Source organism: Montipora foliosa, chromosome 5 (assembly GCF_036669935.1).
Source record: "Montipora foliosa isolate CH-2021 chromosome 5, ASM3666993v2, whole genome shotgun sequence".
In the NCBI taxonomy this organism is placed as follows: domain Eukaryota; kingdom Metazoa; phylum Cnidaria; class Anthozoa; order Scleractinia; family Acroporidae; genus Montipora; species Montipora foliosa.
The window spans coordinates 12,541,310-12,564,902 of NC_090873.1; the positions used below are offsets into that span (position 1 = coordinate 12,541,310).

A 23,593-nucleotide genomic window follows, 5' to 3' on the forward strand; every position below is an offset into this window, starting at 1 on the left:
ATGTTTGTAACCGCTGTTTGTTTTCTTTTCCTGTTGAAGTATGTAATGTAATGTAAGCGTCTGGGGCTTTTTGACTTTAAAAATTTCTTTATTTCAATGTGAGGTAGTTCATGCATTTTCCCGCGCGTGAAGCTTCGATCTTATTTTTGTCCATATTTGGACATAAAATTGGTGTCCTAAAATCACCAGCTTTGTTCCAAGGAAAAGAGTTGCAAGGTACACGCTTTAAGGTCATGTGATTGTGTTCTGGTACACTGCCAGTCCTCTCATTTCCTATGTGAAGTTTTTTTACGCTCAAAATACCTCCTACAAGAGGTCTTTACACCTAAATCAGACAAAATATAAGTCGAACTCATTGCTGTCTTAATAACAGAAACTCTAAGCATTGACTCTTGATTTGTTTAATAACTTGCAATTCCGTAAAAACTAAAATAACAATAGTAGAAACGAAGCGAGTACAATATATCCTAACATAAGGACGGTGCCTACTATTGTTATTGCGCATACGTTCTGCGCATCTCGAGATACTTCGATTTCCTATCAGCTGTGTTTATTAATACAGGGATATTTTTGCGCAGTTCAAAACTATGCGGAGAAAGTAGAACTTAGCAAGTGCTCTTGGTATCCAAAAAGAAAATTGGGGGTAACCACAAATTTTTCAGAGATAATTACGCTTGATTTTAGAAAAGAACGCCATACATTGCTTTGTATTTTAAAGCTTTTTACAAATATTGTTGATTAATTATCTTTGAAAAATGCGTGGTTACCCCCCAATTTCTTTTTGGATTTCAATATCACTTGTTAAGGTCTGCTTCTCCCGCGTATTCAGTAAACCTCGCAAAAATACCTTTGAATTAGTAGGCACCGTCCTTAAATACTTTTAAAATGGCATCATTACAAGCGATTGCACGTTACAGAGTAAATCTTAAATTGACTACAATTCTATCCATAACAAAACATGCTATATATGTATAAGAAAAGACGCGAACAGCATACCTCTTTCTCCACTGTACTTCTACTGATACTAAATAGTGAGTAGTGATGCCTTTCTTTCTTTATACACATTGTAAGTTTTTAGGAGGACACGACGTACAAGAGTAAAACTGAAAAGAATACACTGACCAATTGTTCTTGAGGAGAGCGTCAGAGGAGTCATATGGCAAAAAACAAGGAGACATTAAATTGACATTCTATATGCGTGGTAAAAATAATGTCTGTAGCTTCAGTCACAACAATGACGAACTATTACTAAAGTAAGTTTTACTACCGAATGATGTGAAAGAGTACTCTTACTTAGTATACGTATAATGTGATTTGTCCTAGTTATGTTCAAATTGTCAGTCAATAAAGGACATCAGGAAAAAGTCAATGGAAAAGGGAGTATCCTCTTTATCTTATGAGTACGTTCCACGTAGAAATTGGCTACCAATAAAAAATGATAGCATTGTATGTACGAATAATACAGGTAATTTAATAGTTATCAATAAAAATTAACTTTTTATTATTATATAGGTAAATGTGTGTAATGCTACAACGTGTATATTTGTAACTGGATGAATCCCTAAAACAGTGGATTCATGAGCTGCGTATAGTGTGTAAGTCTGATAAGCGACAGGCTTACACACTATACATGCATCAAAATGATAGATCACAATCCAGTAAAATCTCACGAAAAAAAAACTGGAAAAATACTTGTTCACTGAGATCGTTTGGTGAAAAATACTCAAGACATCACCAGCGTTAGTTCATCATCACTTCAGGCAGATACTAGTGGATACTATATGTACAACTACAGCATATGTAACAAACAAAATCAGTGCATTTTTTCATTTGTAAGAGGTTCGATGCAGCCCTTACTTTAGTCCATTTTTCCAGTTTTGGCCACTGAATTTCTGGCACAAAGGTAAGGAACTGATTCCATTTCCCAATGACATAAAAACAAATGGACATTACAAACAATGAAAACAAAACCACAAATGCAAAAATAGACTAATTAATCTCCCTGTAATGCTACCCTGGTCTTAGCGGCCTAATTGGCAACTTTGTGAGTCAAAAGTGAAATTTTTAATTTGATTATCATTTGGGAGGACCCAACCCAAAGAAAAACAAGTTTAGAGCCAAAATCCTTCTCGTTTGCATGGGAACCAGAGCAAATAATAAATGCCAAGCAAACCAATTGAATCCAGATACTGTACTCTGTAGCTCTTTACAACCTTTACCCTCGTTACGCCGGTTTACAAATAATGCAGTTGTATTGTGTTATTGTGTTAATAATAATTAAAATAATAACTATAATTATAATTATAAGGTAGTCGAGAAACTCTCTAAGTATAAAGACTTAGAGATTCCACATCGCCAGAATGTAGAAAATGGGAACAGAGACGATACCAGTGTCATTGGTGCACTTGGGGTCATTAAGAAGGGACTGGGAAAGTAAGTTGACAAAGTTCCAGGCACAGTCAGCATCGATGAGCTCCAAGAAATTACTCTTCTGGGAACAGCTTACATCCTCAGAAAGGTTCTGTCAATCAAGTGAACTCTTTGGTAAGTAAGGCCCATGGTTTGAACCCGGTGCTTCAGAGACTAAACAAGAAAGCCAAGGATTGCAAGTGACAATAACAATAATAATAATAATAATAATAATAATAATCATAATAATAATAATAATGATGATGATGATGATGATAATGATAATGATAATGATAATAATACAAAACTGGATTAAAAAGCTACGGGTACCATGCTGTATTGAACTCCTCGAAAAGGCTGCCTTGTTGGGAACGGCAAAGATCATCAGGAAGGTGTTGGATACCTAACGCTAAGGGAATTAGCCTACATGCTAAGGGAATTAGCCCAACATGGAACCAGTAGTACAATTAACACTGAGAGAAGGAAGAAATAATAATATAAACACAATAGAGCTGCATTCTTTGTAAACCGGCCTGTACGTTGAGGGTAGAGGTTGCTAGAAGCGATCGCTTGCAAAAACTATGATAGATCGTGTAAATCGTTTATCATCTACACCAGATTTCTACTCGCAAGAATGTAGGAACTTGAAAGAGCTATCTTTTAAATTGAAATACCTCATAAAATAGGCTCCACTATCAACGGTCTCTAGCACTAACTGACTAACTTTTTAAGGTTATTTTGTTTTACTCAGATAATTTGCTGATTTGTCGAAAAGCACCCCTGTCTTGTGAATTCGAGGTTGAAGGAAATAAGCTGAATACACTCTTGAACACTGACCTATCACCTACTCAACAACCCTCAGTCTGACGGTATCCGAGCTTGTAAAAGGAGCAGTGGCTAATCTTCTATACACTGTACTTGATTAAATGCAGGAAATAATCCTGACAGTCTATTCTGCACACATTGACGAGATTTAGGTTTTGATTCATTAACCCTAAGGCAAGATGTAAACAAAACGGGAGAATGAACGGATAAGCACTAAAGAGCGATTACTGTTTATACTCGCCTGTTTGCGAAGACGGACACCATGTTTGAAATCTTATTATTGTACATCAGGATTCAAATGATTGATTTGGTCAATAGACACGAAGACGGATTGAGAATTAAGGTCGTATTAATTAAAACCTTTTGGAGAAATATCCTCTGTCCAGGACATAGCACGAAAATCGCCTAAGTTATATCGATCTAAGATTTACTAATCACAGCTTTAAAGATTTTCTTATCCACAAAAGAAAATACCAGTGCCAAACAAACAGCCGAGTTCCCGGCTCGTGTTACCAGAACTATTTTCTCGTCCTCGGCACTTTATATGTCCTCGGACCTTAGAAGAAAATTCCTCTGGCCTCTGACTGATAAAGTACCGAAGACCGAAAATATCCCAAAAATTGATGGTATTGTGAATCTCTGTAAGTTAAACTGGGATTCTTTTTTCATTTTACGATCAAGTCACGATCACTCCCTTCTTTTATCGTTTGGCGGTTTGCACAACGTTAGCTAGAATACCACCCTCTCTATCCACAAGTGAATCGAATGTACCAAATTCAGCTACACCCCCGTCCCTCATAACTAATATCATGTCACTGTTTTTGATTGTATCCAACCGATGGGCAATAGTTATTACAGTACAGTTCTTTAATTTGGTGTTCACAGTGTTCCAGACTGTTGTCTCTGTTGTTGGATCAACATGGGCTGTCGGCTCATCCAAAATGACAATTCTATTATTCTGCAATAGAGTGCGTGCTAAACAAACGAGTTGTCTTTCCCCGACACTTAAATTAGCCCCCCTCTCTAGCAACTCGAATTCCAGCTTTCCGTTCAGGCTTGCTACAAACGATTTGAGTTGCACATCTTCAAGTGCTGCCCATAAATGATCATCCTCATATTGGTTCATGGGATCAATATTGCGTCTCAGTGATCCGCTGAACAGAACAGGAACTTGGCTAAGAACAGAAATACATCGTCTGGACTCCTGGAGGTTAATGTCGTTTATTCTCACTCCGTCGACAATAACGTCACCCTGAGCATCAGGCATGCGTAGAATAGCTGCAACGAGAGATGACTTGCCTGCCCCAGTCCTCCCAACAATTCCAATCTTGGATTTTCCCGGAATGCTAAAATGTAAATCCCTTAAGACCTTGGGTCCGCCCTCATAATAAGTCAGAGTGACATCGTGAAACGCTACATGTCCATCATGTGGCCAGCAAGTGGGTGGAAGAACTTTCGTTTTGTATCCTGGTTCGGGCTCCAGGTGTGTGTAGGTAATTACCCGCTCCACGGATGTCATTAAGCTCTCCACGTTTGAAAATTGCCGAACTGCATACTGTATGGAATCCAAAGTCTCCATTACATATGATAGGGAAAGTCCAGCAATCGCTAAAATGAAGACAAAGGCGTTATCTCGATCTGTCGAATGGCGCTAACTAATTCTCTCGGCCAAAATGGTTTGCGAACTCTCTGTAACGAAGCCATGTGCTTTGCCATGGTGCAAACTTTAAGAAAATCTCCCAAAAAATTATAGAAACGTTAGTTTGTAAGACGTCCAAGTGATAAGTGAAGCTTGTACTGTAAAGTGCCTTTAACTCCCACTTTTTTATCCAGATATTTGCTTTATGCCGAGACAAATGTTGAAGAAATAAATGAGACCCCGTTGCTGTCATGAACTAAATACAACTTTTCCCTTTTTCCCAAATCCAAAAGATTTAAGGAGGCTCGAAATAGTTTCTCCTTTTTTCAAACAAATAAACATATTCTTTTTTTAGATACAGTTAGGGTAATCATATCAAGACAAAAGTTGCCATGGATATTAAGTACCCATCATAGATTTCTCACATTTCATTTTGCTCCATAATAACGTTACAAGATATATTGTCTTTTTTGAAAAAACGGGACTGTGAAACCTTCCCATTCAGCGTTACAGATAATGTTAGAAATAATCTCTAAACTATTTAAAATTGAACAAAATCTGTAGGTCAGTTTTTCAGAAAAATAATTTTTTTTGAAATGTGTCGCTAATTTCTTTTTTCACCTACAGCATTTTTTTTTTAATTTGAAATACAAACGTTTTAAATTAATCTAAGCTAACATGCAAAAAATGAAAAAAATTCACCGTCCGGAAGCAGAGATATAAGCGAGTAAAGTTGCAAAATGAGGGCTACAAGATCGGCATTTACGCATGCGTCACCCGCTCATTCAAGTGCAAGCGTTCACTGGCGAAAAATGTCTGCGCATGAGTCGCGCGATATATCACGTGACGCGTTTCCGGGACGATCATTGGCTCTCGTGAAAAAAACACTCCCGAGGAGAACAGAAAAATGGCTGCCTTTTGAGAATCGGTAGCTTGTTGGTTTCCGTTCTTTTTAGAGCGATCAAGGCTAGTTTTAACGCCAGTTTCAAGTGGAATGTATTCTTAGAGAACGTTTATGTTGTGTAAATCGTTTAAAAGTCCAATCCAACGAGCATCCTCGGAAAATTTGCTCCTGGAAAATTTTATTTCGTGGGAAAAGAGCTGCGAAACAGGTGAGTTTTTTAAGCAATTTTTGATGTGGAAAGTTTGTTGCCACCGGGTACAAAAAGTTACTGTAATGTACAGAAAGGAGGATTCCTAAGGTTTCCGTTCATGTGTGAATTGGCTTGTACCAGGTGGCAGGGAAATGGTAATATTGTTCAACGTGAAGGTTATTTTTTTCTGCGTTACACCTTACGATCGGCACCTCTACATGAATGATCAATGATTCGATCAGATATGAATTTGATTTTGACTGTGATTGTCTCATTGGGAACGTAACCCTAGTATCAAATAGTTTAAATAGCTGCTTTTAAGGTCATTTATATTCCCTTTTCTGGTGAATGTCTAAGTTATTATACTTTTTAGCAGTCACAACTCAACGATCCTTGCGTTTAAGTAAATGTAGTTACCAAGTTATGGATTTGCAATTAATTTGAGTTTAAAATCAAAATCAAAATCCATGTTAGTTAAAATAATTTTTGGAAGAACAGACGTGTAGGTACAGATGTATATAGGTATCTATAGATTCAGGTTTTTTTAGACTATTGTTTTCTGGAAGCATTAATGATGCAATTTTGGTTTTAGGGGACTGTCATGTGTTGTTGGATCAAGGAAATTCTGTTTTGAGTCAAGTATGGTTGACAGTGGATAGTTGTTCCTGAAAAGGCTGAAAGGAAGCTTTATTGCCTTGGACTTTTTTTGCTTACACCCCACATGTTTGTTCTTTTCTTACATGGCAAAATTTATTAATATATTATGTGATTTGTAGCTGCAGCTAGAAACAGTGTCCCATGCATAAGGTCTCATTGGGGTTGATGGCAGTAAAATAATTTTGGTAAAAAATATGTTTAAAGTTTTTATCATAACTTCTCATCTTGGTCCTGTGGGACTTCAAACATGCTCTACCATTTTGCACAAGGAACTTGTCAATCAACCGTTACCTTTTGGTGTATTTGCAATATGATATTTTGGATAGCAATTGATATATTTTTCTGATCCCTTATGTGTAGATATCCTATGTCTGTCACATAGTTAGTTTTAAGCTTTTATTTCCTGTAGTGTATCTTTATTGTAGTTAGCACATGACCCCACAAGCATGTGTTATTGCTTTAATATTGATTGTGGCAAACCATTAAAAAGTGTACAAAGTTTGCAGGAGTTCAGGAAAAATATTCAAAATATTCATTGATTTGAAGTTCCTGAAGCAGGTAAATCTTGAAGAGTTTACGCAACCATATTTGGAATATACGGCATTTCTTTTTGGGAATGTTCAAGTCCACAGAATTCATTTTCTTTATGTTGAGAAGTACTGACTGTTGACTCCATGGGGTTCCCCATTGACAAGTAAAATCGTCTGGTGTTAGACAGAGCAAAATACTCTGGGTTTAGACAGAGTAAAATACCAAGTATGGCCGGTTTAGGGGTGAAAGGGTTAAAGTGCGATCATTACTTTGACTTTCTTTCTTCATTTGAACCAAAACAAAAGTGACTAATCATCACCTCCACCATTGCTATACAACGGCTTTGGCTTTTAGAACAAAGTATCAAAGTTGAAGCTGGTGGCTCAAGGAGTAAACTTTGCAAAAACGTTAGGTTAAAAATACTTTTATGGTATTTGAGTATTATTGTAGAACAAATTTGCATAATATCGTTTAAGTCATTAAATCAATGAGAATCCAAATATGAGGATGCAGTTTGCTCAGGAGGGGTCTTTCTTTTTTTAAACAACCCTTAAAGGTAACAGAATCTTGTTTTCTGGATGTAGGCTAAAGAAATCTGACTCCTTAGGGGAACCAGTTCTACGTAAATTGACAAATGACTGGCATTTTATAATTCATAACACTTAGGTAAAAGCTACTTGCTTGCTTACCAAATTTTTCTACAGTTCCATTCATTTTTCAGATTGATAGCCTTAAATGTACTGCAGCAACTCTGCCCGCTGTTTGGTCTCAGTATCATAAGTACCCCCTTGGGGTAGTTTGTTCACTTCACCACCATTGTTTAACCCTATCCAGGGACTAAAGCAAGGATGGAAATTGATTACAGCTTAAATAAATTGGACCACTTTCCACTTTTTTTACTTCTTACACTTACTGCATTCAACTTTAATTTATTCATCCTTTGAAATGGTAGGAATGCTTACTATTATTTACAGCAATTGCTAAAAAATTCATTGCATCTAATGTTGAAATATTTTTTACATATGAGTCTTAAGTATTTATGAGTCAATGAGTCATGAGTCAATGAGTTAGTGCAGTTACCCTAACCCATAAAATGAAAGCTAAAATTTCATAGAGTGCTTAGGCCTAATCACTGAAACGAGGGCTTAGGCTTGATCAATAAATTATTGCTATATTGACTGTGAGTCTCATTGACTCATGAATCATGACTCATTGACTAATTGACTCATAAATCATGGGACCTCTTTACATATGGAAAGGTAACAGGAGTTATTTCTGTGAAGTCTTATCCAGAAAACTGCAACATGGGATTATGTCCCTTTCAAATGTAGCTTTGTATGCTTTTGCTCAATGTCTTTGAACGATTATTACGGAAATATGAAGTTATGGTTTTTCTAAAAGTTAAATCTAATGCAAGGGGATCAAAATTATTGAAGCAGCTGTGTTGCAACCAGAGTCCGCCAAGAGAGATTAGATAATTTGTTGTACTGGAAGTACTTAGTAGGCCAGCGTGAAATTTGTGAAAAGTTTTGGAGGGTGGCACTGAATCACCTTCAACAAGTTTTCTAAAGTTTGAAAATACCTAATTTTATATCCTCCTGCTGTTTTATTGCTGGAAGATAAAATCAATTCCTGATTAAGTATTTTTGTTGTCACATTAACCCACTAAAATGTGGTGAAAGCGTATTATTAGCCGTGTAGTAATATTTTATTACAGTAAAATTCTCCCTGCTAATAAGCTGGACTTCTGAATCAAATATTGTTGTTTTGGCTATTCAGAGTTAACCTAATATATGTTTATTTCTATAATTTGGAAGAAACCAAACATTTGGCATTTTGCTTGGAACAACTATAACAAAATATAATTGCAACTAAAAGGTTTCCTTCTAGTGTACCCAGTATGAAGTGCTATGACATGGTTATTATTACTGCTAAATTCACTTTAAAATTTATTTTTGAACGACTGAAATACATTTCTTAATTTTCCCCTCGGTCGTAATGAACTTTCCGCTATGGACCACTTGAATGGCAATTTTAACAACTTAATTTTGCAAAAAAAAAGCGAAAATCTTAACATTTTCTGTTAGATGCGGGACCCCGCGGAAACAGTGTGTAACTATTTAGTTGGAAGAGAAACCATTTGGAAATTTAGTGGTATACTTTTTGTTCCACTTTTAAAAGATAAACGCATGAATTGAAATCAAGATGGTAATCCATTAGCTGGTAAGCTCCACAAACGAATTTCCACTCGAACACTAGCAACGGAGACTCGCGTTGACCTTGAAATTTTTAAAGAAATTTCCCTCGTAGCCCTGTTGGCTTAAAAGAGAATCTCGCTGGCATAGAAACGCACTATGCAGTCAACATTCGTCCGTTTTACTGGCCTGAAAAAGGGTCTTTTTTTGTCGACGAAGATCTAATAAATGGCAGCCATGTTTGATTTGAGGTATTGAAGTCACATGACAAGGCCTCGACCAATCAGACATTTTTCGCCAGTGAAGTGCAAGCGCGAGTGAAGCTGCAGGCCAACACAAACGGATTTAAGTGACCATTAAACCATGTGTGTACAATTTTCGTAGTTTTTATGAATAGGAGATGTCTATTTATATTCCATATTCCATATGTTAAGGTGAGCGAAATTAGCGATATTTGTTTATTTCTGGTGACCCATTTTGAATCATGAGCTGACACGAGCAGTTTTTAGAATTGCGTGTGTGGCTTACGCGCGCACGCTCAGCTGAAAACCCTTTCGAGCCTCCTTAAATTACCTGGTCAACGGGTAGTTTACTGGTCCTGTTTTCTTTCCCTTCTTGTGACGAGATACCCCTTAATCTCTGATTCGTTGATTGATCTATTAAAACGTGATTCAGTGTATTGCGACAACCTGAGCACGAGTAGCCTTTTGAGTTTCCATGTAATGTGAATGCCTGAATGAATCTTACCTCCGTTGAATAAAGCAAAGCAACCATATTTAACGTCGATAACTCGTAACAGTAATTCAACTGACAAACCTGAGGTCGACGGTGCGCTCATTTTACTCCCCCCTCTCCATCAGTGCTCCGTTTTACGGGTATTTAAAGCTACTTAGCTACACGGAAAGGAAAGAAGTCGAAACAAGGATGCGAGATCCGGGAATCGAACTCAGGACCTTTTGCACCAAGGCCGCGCACTAACCGACTGTGCCATCCATACTCGTCTGTGGATGAACTATTCACACCTCTACGACTTTGAATAATTTCATTTTTTATCAATTTACTGACCTGGGTCTATTGAGAATCCCACCGTAGCGAGACCCACACATGTTATAAAGGGAACACAAAGAAGATCAACACGAAGACCAAACCAACGCGTGCTTTCAAATACCATGTAAAATGCTTGGTTGTGCAAGTCCTGATGCCTGAAATGAATGAATGAAGTTATACCGCAATCAGTGCTTGAAGTGTGATTGGAGTAATTTAATTAATTTAATAAGAGTTCCAAATACATTACATTCTAATGGATGCCTAAAACAGAATTCTAGATTCCCTACTATAGGCCGCCGTAAGATACAATTACGTAAAATTAAAAACTATACAAATACTATAAATGATAATGTAACTCCTTAAAAATATTACAGTAGGAAAACACGGCCAACACAAAATTTCTTATAATAAAATACAAGAAAATTCTCAGAAAACTTGACTCCCTAACATTGAGGGAGGTAAATTATTCCATAGATGACATGTGCGTATAAAGTGCGAATTTTTAAACACTTCTGTCCTTCTAAAAGGGACATTGAGTGTCAGGTAGTTGATGCCACGTAGTGACTTTCCGCAAGAGCGAAACGACACATAGGTTAAAGACATTAGGAGCGCATAAATTCTTAAGACTCAAAGAAATATAGTAGATCAAGTACTTCTCCACGATATCGTAAAGGTAGTAAGTTTAACCTGTAAGCCCTCATATTCTAAAAAATCACTTCCAATGATAAATCTAGTTGCTCTTCGCTGAGTTTGTTCCAACTTGTCAATATTTCTCTGAGTAAAGGGAGACCATACTATACTAGCATACTCCAAACGGGATATAACCCAAGTTATAGAAAGCAATTTCTTACTTTTAGTGTCGGGTAGATCTCTACATTTTCAATTAACTAAGTTAAGCATTCTTTGAGCTTTAAATGTAATATGATCGATATCACCATTCCAGCTCAAATTATGACTAACGAGGATGCCAAGATCTTTCTCTACATTCACACGCTCTAACCTAATTCCTCCAAGGAAGTAATCCCTATGAACTACCGACTAGATACGAGCCATCTGAGCTCAGCACCTTAAATTTTGAGGTATTAAATTCCATTCCCCAGATACAGGACCATTTGAACAGCTCACTCAAATTGTCCTGTAGCTTATCACCATCCTTCTGCCCAAGGAACAAGTGAAGAGCTTAGAATCATTAGCACAGAGGGGAAGAGATGTGTCCCTGTAATTGCTGATTACACTTCAACTTGAACTACACTGAAATTATGGATTGCATTTATGAAACAAAATGTGTATTTATGGGAATCTGAGATGCTCGCTTGTAGAACTGTTCAATGAACTTGGCCTCCATTCCTCTCGTACGAATGGTATCCAAACCAGTCATGGTCTCTGAAAAATGCGAAAACACAGGACTCCGACAAATCGACTCTAACCTCTTCAGCTCTCGAGAGGTCTTAAGATAGTATCTTCCAAAAAGTGAAAATGCCACTATTGTGGGAAAGAAGACAAATAATAACCAAGGATTTGCAACGACTGGTAAGAGTACAGCCGAAATGGCAAAGAGGATGTCTTGAATACACAAGATAAAGGTCTGCGGAAGCTGTTCGTCCATGCACCCAACATCCCTTGAAAACCGGTTTAATATTCTTCCAGTTGGATTTGTGTCGAAAAAAGAAAGTTGGGCGTGCAATGTGGCCTCCACCATTCTATCATGCAAGCGCTGGGAGGATCTAAGCAATACTAGGAAAACGAGGAACAGGCGGATAGTTGTGAGGACGAGTGATGCTGCAGTCGCACTGGCGTAAATGACCATATTATACATCTTTTGTTGCTGCTCCAAAGTTCTCTTCGACAAATAAGACAACCATACATCTGGAAAGATAACAGCGGCTGAAAAGCAAAAAAACACAACAAAACAACAACATGATCACATCTCAACGATCAAATGTATATCGTTGACATTTTTAGCACTGCAAAATAAGGCACGGAGCACTCTATGAGATACGCAACTTGTCTATTGTAGTCCAAGTTGACTAGTTATGCAAGAAATGCACCTTTCCCTTGAGAGAGATCAAGGAAACAAAAAACGGAGTAGAAAAAAAATCAGGTATCCTCCATGTACAATTCCTTATATGCCCCTCTCGATATAAACAACACCCAGCATGGCTTAGTTTTTAAATGATCTTGGTTAAGTCATTTATATGTGTTGCAGGTCAAATCCCGCCTCAGGTTGAATCCGTTTTTACCTATGTTTAATTGGTGATCTGCAGCTGTCAACTGCCAAAAAAAGGATTGAAAACACCTATACCTTCCTTTGCTCTGTCTTACGCATCTCAAGACATCTTCTTAATGTTTCTTATCTAATCCATTCACGGCTCAACATTAAAACATACTAAGGGAACAAAGACTGAATTGTAAGATGCACTTACCCGTACTAGCTACTCGACCTCGGACCCTCCAGGTCTATTGTCCTGTCCTGTGTCTTCACCACCACATCATGATGACGAAAATGCTCCACCCAACAGAGTTCTTTTCATCGCTTATACTTTTGTATAAAGAGTTATAAAGGATATCATATCCATACCGGTCTAATAACCAAAACAAATCCTAACCTGAACCCAATTTTTCTCTAGGCTTAATTTACTAGGCTCCAAAAAAAGTTTCTTCAGTTTATCTGAGTGCATATTCAACCAAGGTAAAATGAGGATCACTAATTTAACCGGGGAAAAAACGGATTCAACCTGAGACCCGATTTTACCTGAAAATTCTGTATCTATCATAAATGTGATTCTTTTTTTTTTTTTTTGGATTTTTATTGGCACAAATGTGAAGAACTTTCGCAAGTCCATTTTCATAGTTTTTCACTAGTTTTATTAAGTGTCCCCAGTTGTACTGGCAATGGAAATGACTTTTTGTGTATTAATGTTGCCGGTAAGATCCGTTCTCAGGTTGAATCCGTTTCTACCTAGGTTAAATTAGTGATCCTCATTTTACCTAGGTTGAATATTAAAGCAGCTATTAACCCCCCAAAAAGGACTGAAAACACCACCTTCCCTCAAACACCGTCTTACGCATCTCATCACATCGTCTTAATGTTTTATATCATCTTATCGGTTTTTGTACTCGTACACTTATCAACATTTCAACATAGTAAGGGATGTAAGAACTGTACCATGCACTCACTGGTACTCGAACTCGGACCCTCCAGATCTGTAGTTCTGTGTTTTCACCATTACGCAACAACGACGAAATATGCTCAGCCCAACACAGTTCCAATATGGACTTTTGTATAATATGTCAACTGATATCCGTGTATAATAACCAAAACTAATCCTAACCTGACCCTTATTTTTTTGTAGGCTTAACTTAGGCTCCAAAATGTTTCTTCAATTCACCAGTGACTGTGCATATTCAACCTAGGTAATATAAAATGAGGATCACCAATTTAACCTAGGTTAAAGCGGATTCAACCTGAGAATGGATTTTACAGGGAACATATTATTTGCATACCCTCTGTTTGGAAAATAACGCTGGGAGAACATTGTAATATGTAGGAAGAAGAAATCGTCCTCCCATAACTTTCCATCCCAAGCCTTCTGACAGTTAAATTAAGGCATGAAATAAAATCCAGGTAAATTAAAAATAACTTACGTTGAATGAGAATAAACAAAGCAATCAACATAACAACAAGAACTGGATGTATTCCGCTTGTGAAATAGTCCCAGTAAAGCTGAAAAGACACATTTCCAATCCTGCGATCCTCGGCGGGAATCTCCATCCCCCTTGATTTGTCAGGAGATGACTGAACAACAAGTGGATCTGGCTCGGCCTGATATCGGTCGGGGGAAGAATCTGAAATGATGCTCCCTTTATGCTTTGGTCCATCTTGTTGTGGTCTTCTCTTTTCCAGTACTCGACCATTGTCCAAACCGATTATTTCATCTGCTTCTTCCAAATATCTGGGATCATGAGACACTAAAACTCGAATTTTGTCACCAAGCACGCCAAGGATGCATTTCTTAAATATCTGATCACCTACTTTTGGGTCAACAGCGCTAAGTGGGTCATCAAGGACGTAAACATCAGCACAGGAATAAACAGCTCGAGCCAGACTTACACGAGCCTTCTGTCCACCACTTAGGACAACTCCTCTCTCACCCACAATCGTCTCGTGTTTGTCGGGAAATAGCTCAATATCTTCTTTCAGGGCGCAAGCTTCGACAACCGTTGAATACCAGTCAAAGTCGTCAGGCTCACTAAACAAAATGTTTTCCTTGATAGTTCCAGAGAACACCCACGGTACTTGGGTAACATACGCGAGCGTTCCTGGGAAGTGTACAGTTCCACTAGACGGTTTAACCTCCCCTGCAATCGCAGAGAGGAGGGTAGATTTTCCACTCCCGACACGACCACAAACAACGGTAAGTGTATTTCTACTTGACACGAAACTAACATCGTAGAGGATAAAGTTTTTCTCTCCTTCATTTATGTTGTAAGTTAGATTTGAAACGAGTAAAGCGTCTTCAGCATCTTCAGGGAATATCACCAGCTCCATATCTTTAACTGCAGGAATAATTTTGGCTGTTTCTCCGTCTAGCCTTTTGCTTTCATAAGAGAAAAGTTTCTTCTTTCTTCCAAAAGTGTTTCTTGAATGGTGATTACTGTTCAATGTGGTATCGCCCTCTGACGAACTCTTGGGATTGTAAAAACCCTCTTGGGACGGATTCAACTCGTTTAATAGTAAAAACTCCTCTATCCTACGGAGTGACACTATAGCTTCATACGCTATTTGGAGGCCATTTCCCAATTTAACCGAAAGATGAAATTTCAACAGCTTCATAAAGGAAAGCAGGATAAACGCGTTTTCTGGAGTAAGTTCCCAACTGTCCAGCACCAGACACAGAACGGATAAAAAAACTGCTAGCGAAGGTGAAGATGATATGATTGCTTCAACAGTTGACACGAGAAAATACTTCTGACGAATCTTGCTGATTTCTTGCCTAAAATCGAAAAAAAAAAATAAAAAGCAAGGTGAACACACCATAACACTATCCGGTTTGGCCAACACATCACACATACGCCCAACCAATTCAATCGGTAATTGGCAGCCATTAACCGTTTTTTTTGTGAAAAATACACACTCCCTTATTCACAAGACAAAAAAAGCACCCATTCGCAGTCATCGTAATCAGAAATAAATACAGCAAATAACTCAAACTAAAACATAAATTCCAAAACAGTTACAAGAAAAAGACATCAAAGATCGCTTGGAAGGCACAGGACTCGGGCGGGTCGTTCTTCATGCAGGCGGACCCTCGATCTCTGACACTTTAGCTGGAGCTCGCTTCGTAGCTTTCTTGACAGGAACATCAGATTACAGCTTCCTACAAAACCTACGCTGAACCCAATAAACAGAATGAGTCATATACTCATGAGAATCAGCACTCAAACCATTCTTCGCTATCCCAAACAAAAGCAGCAACTTGATTGCAAGACATGCAAACGACATCAAACCGAGACAGTTCACATAGAGCAGAAAGAAGACATGGATCAATCTTACCACGATGAGTACCAACCGGAGACCTTAAAACAGGAACAGTACACAAAGAAGATTCCCGATCAGAAGTAACAGCAGACGAAGCAATAGGCGATGTAGGGACAGCAGAAGAAGGAATATCAGAAGATACACCAAAGACAGCAACAGGAAAAGGAACATCAGGAACAGAAGAAGGAGAATCACACGAAGCAAGAACATCAGTGACGGAAACAGCGACAGGAACAAAAGACGGAACAGGAACATCAGGGACGGAAATATCAGAAACAGCAGGACGAGAGAGGGGAAGGAGTAACAGCCGACGCAACAACCACCCCATCCTCAGACATCAACTCTAAAAGTTTCTCTTCGACTCCCTCGGAGTCCTCAAAAGAGGCCTAATTACTGGATTGCCAGTATGGTAATCCCAGGCGGAAAATGAGTAATATTTCGTCGTTTTATTTCCCGCGTCGGTAAAAGTCTTGCCTGTCACTCCCCTGCTAAGTGGTGTGTTTGTGCATAGAGTCTTCAGTGCTTATTTTGTTAGGTTTGATCTAGGGGCTGGGGTAATGCGTAGATTACCCTGGTGCACAGAGGAGAATATTTAATTAACCTGCAATAGCGTCGAAAGTCATTGTAACGCGAATGGCGTTTTAGTGCATCTTTAAACTAAAATATACCCTTATGGAGCTCAAGAATGGAAAGCCAATTGGATAAACAAGACAAGCGGTGAAAAATAAATATCTGGAATCTTTAAAGCGACGAGTAATGGTCTTCGACAACAATTTCATTTTTCGCCGTTTGATATCAAGTGAGCGGCTTTTTTCTAATATGGTAATAACTTGGTATTATATACAACACTGAAATCAAATGGAATTTTTTTTTATGGATTTAACAAACATTGAAGGAATCGAACGCCTTGAATGCATCACAGTGCTAAGTGTTGTGTTTAAAAGGGTTGACAGGTCTACACGGCTCCTTTGTACGTGGTCTGGTTTCTGTTGCCTTTGTCATAATTTTGCTCTCTTGAGTACATAGTTGAATGGACGCCACTTTTAGGCGGTTCCTGTAGGATTCATTTAGCAATGATTTTTGCCCTATGAGGCTTTACATTTGAATCTCTATACTGCTGTGTGATACGTTTTCTTCCAAGAAAATATTTGGTCGCGAAAATAATGTTTTTAGTTTCTTGGTGTTGATTTTGTCAGCAGTAATGTGAATGTGACCTTATGGACTCGCACTTTTGCGCCAGTTTAATTCAAGGCTCGACCGATATTTTTATTTGCGGTAGAAGCGAGTTATCTTCTGGTTTTAAAGGTTTGACCCGGGCCCGAGTTCATTTTGTTTATGAACGCCTGTTACATTGTGCCCTGTATCAATGAGATATCTGATGTTTTCTTAAATTGTTTCACTCGTTCTTCTGACTTCTTCAGCGTGTTTTGGTTTGTGCCCATGGTCAGAAACTATCTTCCTTGAACGTCTGGAGTTAATTCGTTCTCGTCGATGCTCTTTTGATATTTGATGGTGATATCTTTAAGTCACTCCTTTGTCGAGGCAAGTAAGCAGGTCTGTTGGAAGCGTGCTTGAATTTCAACAAAATAAATAATTACTGGGTTGTCAGTATGGTAATCCCAGTCGGAAAATGAGTAAGTAATATTCTTTATTGTTCATCATTTGACACAGATGCTTCGCTGTTTTGCGAGTAAACACGCAGCAGTAACTTGATCAAGGCGCCCGCTGAATTCGTTGCCACTTTCGATTTTGCGATTTACTTGTGCAGCCAAAAGTACAATAACAAAATTCAACTTAGCAAAAATCTGAAAAATGTTTTTCACTGATGGTAAATTTTTATATTTGGGCTCAAAATTAATGTTGTTTTCATCGGGCTGCCATGCGGGAGGTCCTGAGTTCGACTCCGGCCGGACCAACACTCAGGGTCTTAAAATAACTGAGGAGAAAGTGCTGCCTTTTTAATTACATCTGCAAACTTTCAAGTCTTCTCGGATAAGGACTATAAACCGTAGGCCCCGTCTCACAACCCTTTAATGCTCACAACCCAGTGGGACGTAAAAGAAGCCACAAACTATTGGCAAAGAGTAGGGCATGGAGCTCCCGGTTTTGTGGTTAGGCCTCATTCCATTCATTCATGTGCTGGGTGAGTTCGCTAATGGACTGATAGCACCTGCCAGCGGCGCCTATCTATACTGATGTCCGATCTCACCCATAGATCCCTTGCTTGTAAAGCGCATTTGAATATGTTAATACAAAAAGCGCAATATAAATTCATTACCATTACCATTACCATACATGTCGTAAATTTTCTTGCTGATGGCAAAATATTTTATTGCCGATCGACCGTCCTGAAAACTTCCTCCTGCTCTTACCAAAAACTGTGTATCAATATTTATTTACTTTTGCATCAATATTTGTCTTGCATAAAGCAAGCTAACAAAATCTGTACCATACTTAGTATTTTTGAGCGTTACAAAGTGGTATATTATTCAGGTCACACATCCAGACACTAACCGCGCCGGACCAGGGGTAACTTTAGTGAACTTTTGTATTACAAAGCTGTCGGACGCTCAGAGTGCACGTTTAAACTTGTGGTGCAAAGAAGTTTTGAGGGAACCTGAAAATGATCATCATGTCAGCCTAGAAGCCAATGTTTTTCGATTCTCTTTTATTTTCTTCAATCTTTCTGGGTTTAGTAATTTGCTAGTAACCACATGTCTTCTCAGGGGGCTATTCACCTAAGACTTCTACCATGGAACTACAATGATATACAATACCAAAACAATATCGTGTACTACAGAGGTTTTGCACGGCAGATGGCAGGAACAATAGATTTTTTTTCCTATGGGAAGAAATGTTCTTTCTTACGCAAAACATTTTCAATGTTCTTGCCATGCAACATGGCTGCCGTGCAAAACCGCTATTAGAGCTACATATTACGCAAAGACAACTTGAATCTCCTGGAAGACAGTTGACAATATGGAATAAGGCCCTGTGTTACTGCACTACCACACGTACTCAAGCGTGCCAATTTTTTATGAAGATGACAGGATTTTTTTCGTTCTGACAAATTATTATTAGGCTGGTAGCCAGGTTTTTAACCTCAGAAAAATATTTGTTTTGTCGTATTAACCTGTGAGCCAAAGGGACTCTGCTGGCACGACTTCTGGGTGACCCCTTAAATGGTCTTAATGATCCCTGGCTTGAAAAAATTGCCTGGAACACTACAGTTCAATGCCAGCCAACTCAGTCCCTTCTGATTTTTGAGTAACACGTCACGGTACTTAGTGTACGCTCATGGAGCGTCTAATTGGGAGGAGGAATATGATCAGGACTGCTGTCATCCTCACTGACTCGTACACTGGAAGTCAGGACCTCTGCATCTGGGTAAAGCCAGCCTGCACCCCAGAGCCATGTGACCAGACTGATGACAGCGCCGGCGCAAGCCAGAGAGCGGGAAAACAGAGCCACTTTGACCGGTTTTACGACATATGACGTAGTAGACGGGCGTGCGAGCCCACCAGACACGGTAGTATTCTGATCCAAAGCAATCTCAACGACACGATTACCATTATGAAGAGCAGGAAAAATTGGCAAAAGTGTTCTAAGAGAACCGACAAAGCTTCTCCATAGGATGTAGGAGAATATTTGCCGTAGGGTTCTTATAGCCACAAATTGGCTATTTGAACCTTCAGGCGACTGCCTACACCTGGTGCTAACATGAATGCACCAATTAGAGACGCTTTTGCTTGTTCTTCACGAAAACCAATGAGAGGGCACTTTTTAATTCAGGATTCCCCAGAGGTCTTCTCTCCCTCAGTCAAAATAAGAAGTCCGGGGTCGAGATTGGGTTGGTGTTACGGTGTGTTCACCGTGCTTTGTGTGTTTTTCTTTTTTCACCTAAAATCAAGGCATGTTTGTCTCAGGCTTAATAAATGCATACATCTTGCAGATATTACATACATACATACATACATACATACATACATACATACATACGTACGTACGTACGTATGTACGTACGTACGTACGTACGTACGTACGTACGTACATACATACATACGTACGTACGTACGTACGTACGTACATACATACATACTTAAATGACCACTACCCATAGGGGTTTTTCAAGGCCAATGAAGCAACAGAACAGAACAACAATAGCGGCTGCCCATATGCGTGAAGACGTCTGACTTGCTAATCTCACCACTAAACCTCGAATTTGAAAATCAGAGTTGTAAATTTTAGCATACGCCAAATCCCAAAGGAGCAAACTTGTAAAGAAAACCCACGAGCGAACAGTATTGCATGTCCAGAGGGTGTGTTTAATTTTGTGCAAACGAGGCTTGGTGGTGAATTTTGAGCCTATGCTGTAATCATGTATAAGGCCTATTCTTGAGAATCCTAATTCGCCGGAAGCAAACCACTTGGCGATTGGCAAGTGCAGCCAAGAAGTTGAACCTGGGTCTACCAGGATCAAATTCAAGTCAAGGAGTGGTCAGAAGGAATCTTGAACCCGGGATTTCCGGATCTCAAGGCAAGGGCAAGGGCTGGACTGCGCACCGGTGGCTCAGTTGGTTGAGCACCGAACTATCACGCGGGAGGTCGTGAGTTCAACTCCGGCCGGACCAACACTCAGGGTCTTTAAATAACTGAGGAGAAAGTGCTGCCTTTGTAACTACATCTGCAAATGGTTAGAGTTTCAAGCCTTCTCGGTTAAGGACGATAAGCCGGAGGTCCCGTCTCACAACCCTTAAATGTTAATAATCCTTTGGGACGTAAAAGAACCCACACACTTGTCGCTAAGAGTAGGGCACGTAGTTCCCGGTGTTGTGGTCTGTCTTTTGTTGTGTATCATGGTTGGGAGGGTAAAAAAGGGGCCACAGTAATTGGCACAAGCTGTTGTGGCGCTCTGCCAGCTTGACTGGCAAATTTAATAAAATGAGAGATTAGATGATAAATGAGATTATTACATCACAGATAGATGAGGGCAATAGATCATTAGACACATGTGGTTAGATCATTGACAAATTAACCATCACTGCATTGATGAATCGGTCGCTCACTGAGTAAGTAACTCAAATAATTGGACAGAAAACGAAAGGAATACTATTTTGTCGTACCTTCTTAATTCCTGGACACTTTCTGCACAGTGAAGTTCGCAGGCTTGAGTCTTCACAGAGCGAATCCCGGACACCAACTCGTTCATATGTGCGATACGTTTATCAGACACCTCAGCAGTTTGTCCTCGCAATTTTCCAAAAAGATGAGAGACGAATAAAAAATAAGGAACAAGACCTAGTAGAAATAGCATCCCAGCGAAAGCTTGCCACTTAAACAGTTTGAAATATAAGTAAAGTACGACTGGGATGAAATAGATCAGGAAAACCATATCAAAAAACCACCGAGGCGCCAGTTCCAGACGCTGAATGTCATTGGACAGCAGATCGATCACGTGACCTTCTTGAAACTCCTGCAGTGTTCGATGTCCGACAAGGGTAATCTGGTAACCAGTGGAAAAGAAGTCAAGTACTTTAAACTTTTGCAGATATGTCCAGAAATGTACGTAATAGGCCACTTCCGAGTTCATGTCTGTTTCCTCTTGAAAGCGAATCTAAGAGCAAGTCTTTTTGCATTGTAATAATTAATTAGTTCTACTTTAAATATGAATGAAAACTAATATTTGTAAGACTCGCTTTGAAGAGGAGGCAGACATGAAGTCGGCAGTGGCCTATTATATGCACGTGGATTTCAACAAGTGTCACGAAGTATCATGGGTAAGGCACTTCAACCTCAGGCTACCCTCACGTTCCAAACATAATACCGTACAAGAAAGTATTCGTCCAACTTCGAACTGAAGAACTACGTTCGTGGCCAATTTTTCAGTTTTCCCCTTATCACTAACACCAAATCAACTTGAATTATGGCAGTTTAATGCCTGAAAAGCAAGCCATCTACCTCCATTTTCCAAATATAACCTTTAATTTGAAGTTATATAGCATGAACGTTAACATGAGCTTTAGTTATAGGACTTGTAAGGAAAATTGAGCGTTCAATTAATTACAGTACCTTTTTATAGAAATTCAGTGAAAAAGCCTGTATCTTTAGCAATACTGTTGTTCAATAATATACCTTTCCCATGTCCAACAAATTCTTTCCCATGTCTAACAAATTCTCACCTTTGAATAAATTATGCCTTTCAACGCGCTACAAATCCTAGCTCCCAGTACTTCAGCCATCCAACTTCTTGAATGCGTGGCCAATCTTTCGACCATAGAGATTATTCCAATAAGCGCAGCACAGACGTACATTATAGTCTTGTCTCCGTTATCGTTTCCATTGTTTGAAATCAAATTCGACAGGATGACACCAAGGAGTAACGTCCGAAGAGTGCTACCTATCATATCCACCATACCAAATATGATCATTGTCAAAGCATCTTTTGCGGGTAACATTTTTACCACACATCTCCACAATCGAGGCCTTTTTCCACAACTAACCCTTTTCCTTCTTTCGCCATTCCAAATTTCTTTAAGCTTTTCGGTCAAACCCCGCGTTTTGTTTTGCTCTTGAATGGGCAGCAGATCCCATTGCTGCAAGGGACGGGAATTTCCTGTTTTGAATGTTCCAGTCATCCAATGAAAAAACAAAAGCGACCAAAGACTGATTTCATCTCTACAGTGAGTCGAGGCAGGTTCTTCTCGTGGAAGTTGTTCGTATCTTTCCTTGACTGGCATTATCTGTAAGGATAAACTGAATCTTGACTAACTATTGAGGGAACCGGGTTTAAGTTACAGCGACATCCAATATATGAAATAAATATACTGAATAAACCAGTTTCTTGTTCTGATCAATGACCTAATTTTGATGGTAAAATGAGGCCCTTTAAGCATAAGCACAGCATAAGAGCGCTTGTTTCACCGTAAAAACCGGGTTGACGAAAGCTTAAGCTAAGCATAAGCGCAAGGATCATAATTTTTCCTTTTCCTTGTGTTTGCGCTTATGCTTGCGTTCGCTTGTTCTGTGCGAAAACGAAACCCAGAATAAGCACAAGGAAAAAAAAGCACTCGTTCCAGAATTCCCGCGTCTGAGCATTTGATTAATTAAGCTTCAATGAAAGTTCGACTGAAGTCTGGTTTGTTTGAAAACTCAGTACAATGTACGTCCACCGGGGTAAATTGAAACCCTCAGCTAGCACTGTTCATTTTTCGTGAAAAAGTCAAAATTCCCAGGTGAAATGAATGGCATAATCAGTGAGAAGAGTTTGTTAAAGGTTTGGAAAGGCTGAATTCGAAGGCTGTAGCGGATGGGGACGGAAAGAGCATGCCTTGCGAATAACGTTTATCAAATTTACAATCCATCGCATCTTAAGCAGCGTTTACATGAAAACGATTTTACATCGGCACAGTTTCACGACTTCAAAACCGCGTCAAAATAGGTACGGTTTGGAAGTGTTTACACTGAACCGTTTTCGCAAGAAAATCAAAGCCGTGATGGTATAAGCGAGCGCGGCATTTGTGTTAAATTCACCATTTTAAATTGAACAATGCAATTTTCGCGCCAAAATAGTAACCGTATTTAAATCGGTGCGGTTTCGCTGTTTACTCGGCAGATGAAATCGTATCGTTTAAAAATAGCGTTTTTAAATCGACCTGGT

General features: G+C 39.0%; 1 protein-coding gene across 2 annotated transcripts in view; it reads right to left on the reverse strand.

The window, feature by feature from the left end:
- Positions 1-846: 846 nt before the first annotated feature.
- The window catches only part of LOC138003655 (ATP-binding cassette sub-family C member 4-like), a 24,294-nt gene continuing 1,547 nt past the window's right edge, over positions 847-23,593 (reverse strand). The window contains exons 2-7 of one of the 2 annotated variants that reach the window (XM_068849844.1): positions 22,116-22,676; positions 21,060-21,439; positions 14,043-15,391; positions 11,825-12,281; positions 10,416-10,552; positions 847-4,842 (exon numbers count right to left, since the gene is read on the reverse strand). In XM_068849844.1, the coding sequence (XP_068705945.1) occupies positions 3,935-4,842; positions 10,416-10,552; positions 11,825-12,281; positions 14,043-15,391; positions 21,060-21,439; positions 22,116-22,673 (3,789 nt within the window). In that variant the 5' untranslated portion in view covers positions 22,674-22,676 and the 3' untranslated portion in view covers positions 847-3,934. Of the gene's footprint in view, positions 4,843-10,415; positions 10,553-11,710; positions 12,282-14,042; positions 15,392-21,059; positions 21,440-22,115; positions 22,677-23,593 lie in introns of both variants that reach the window. The other variant, XM_068849843.1, reaches the window with a different exon arrangement.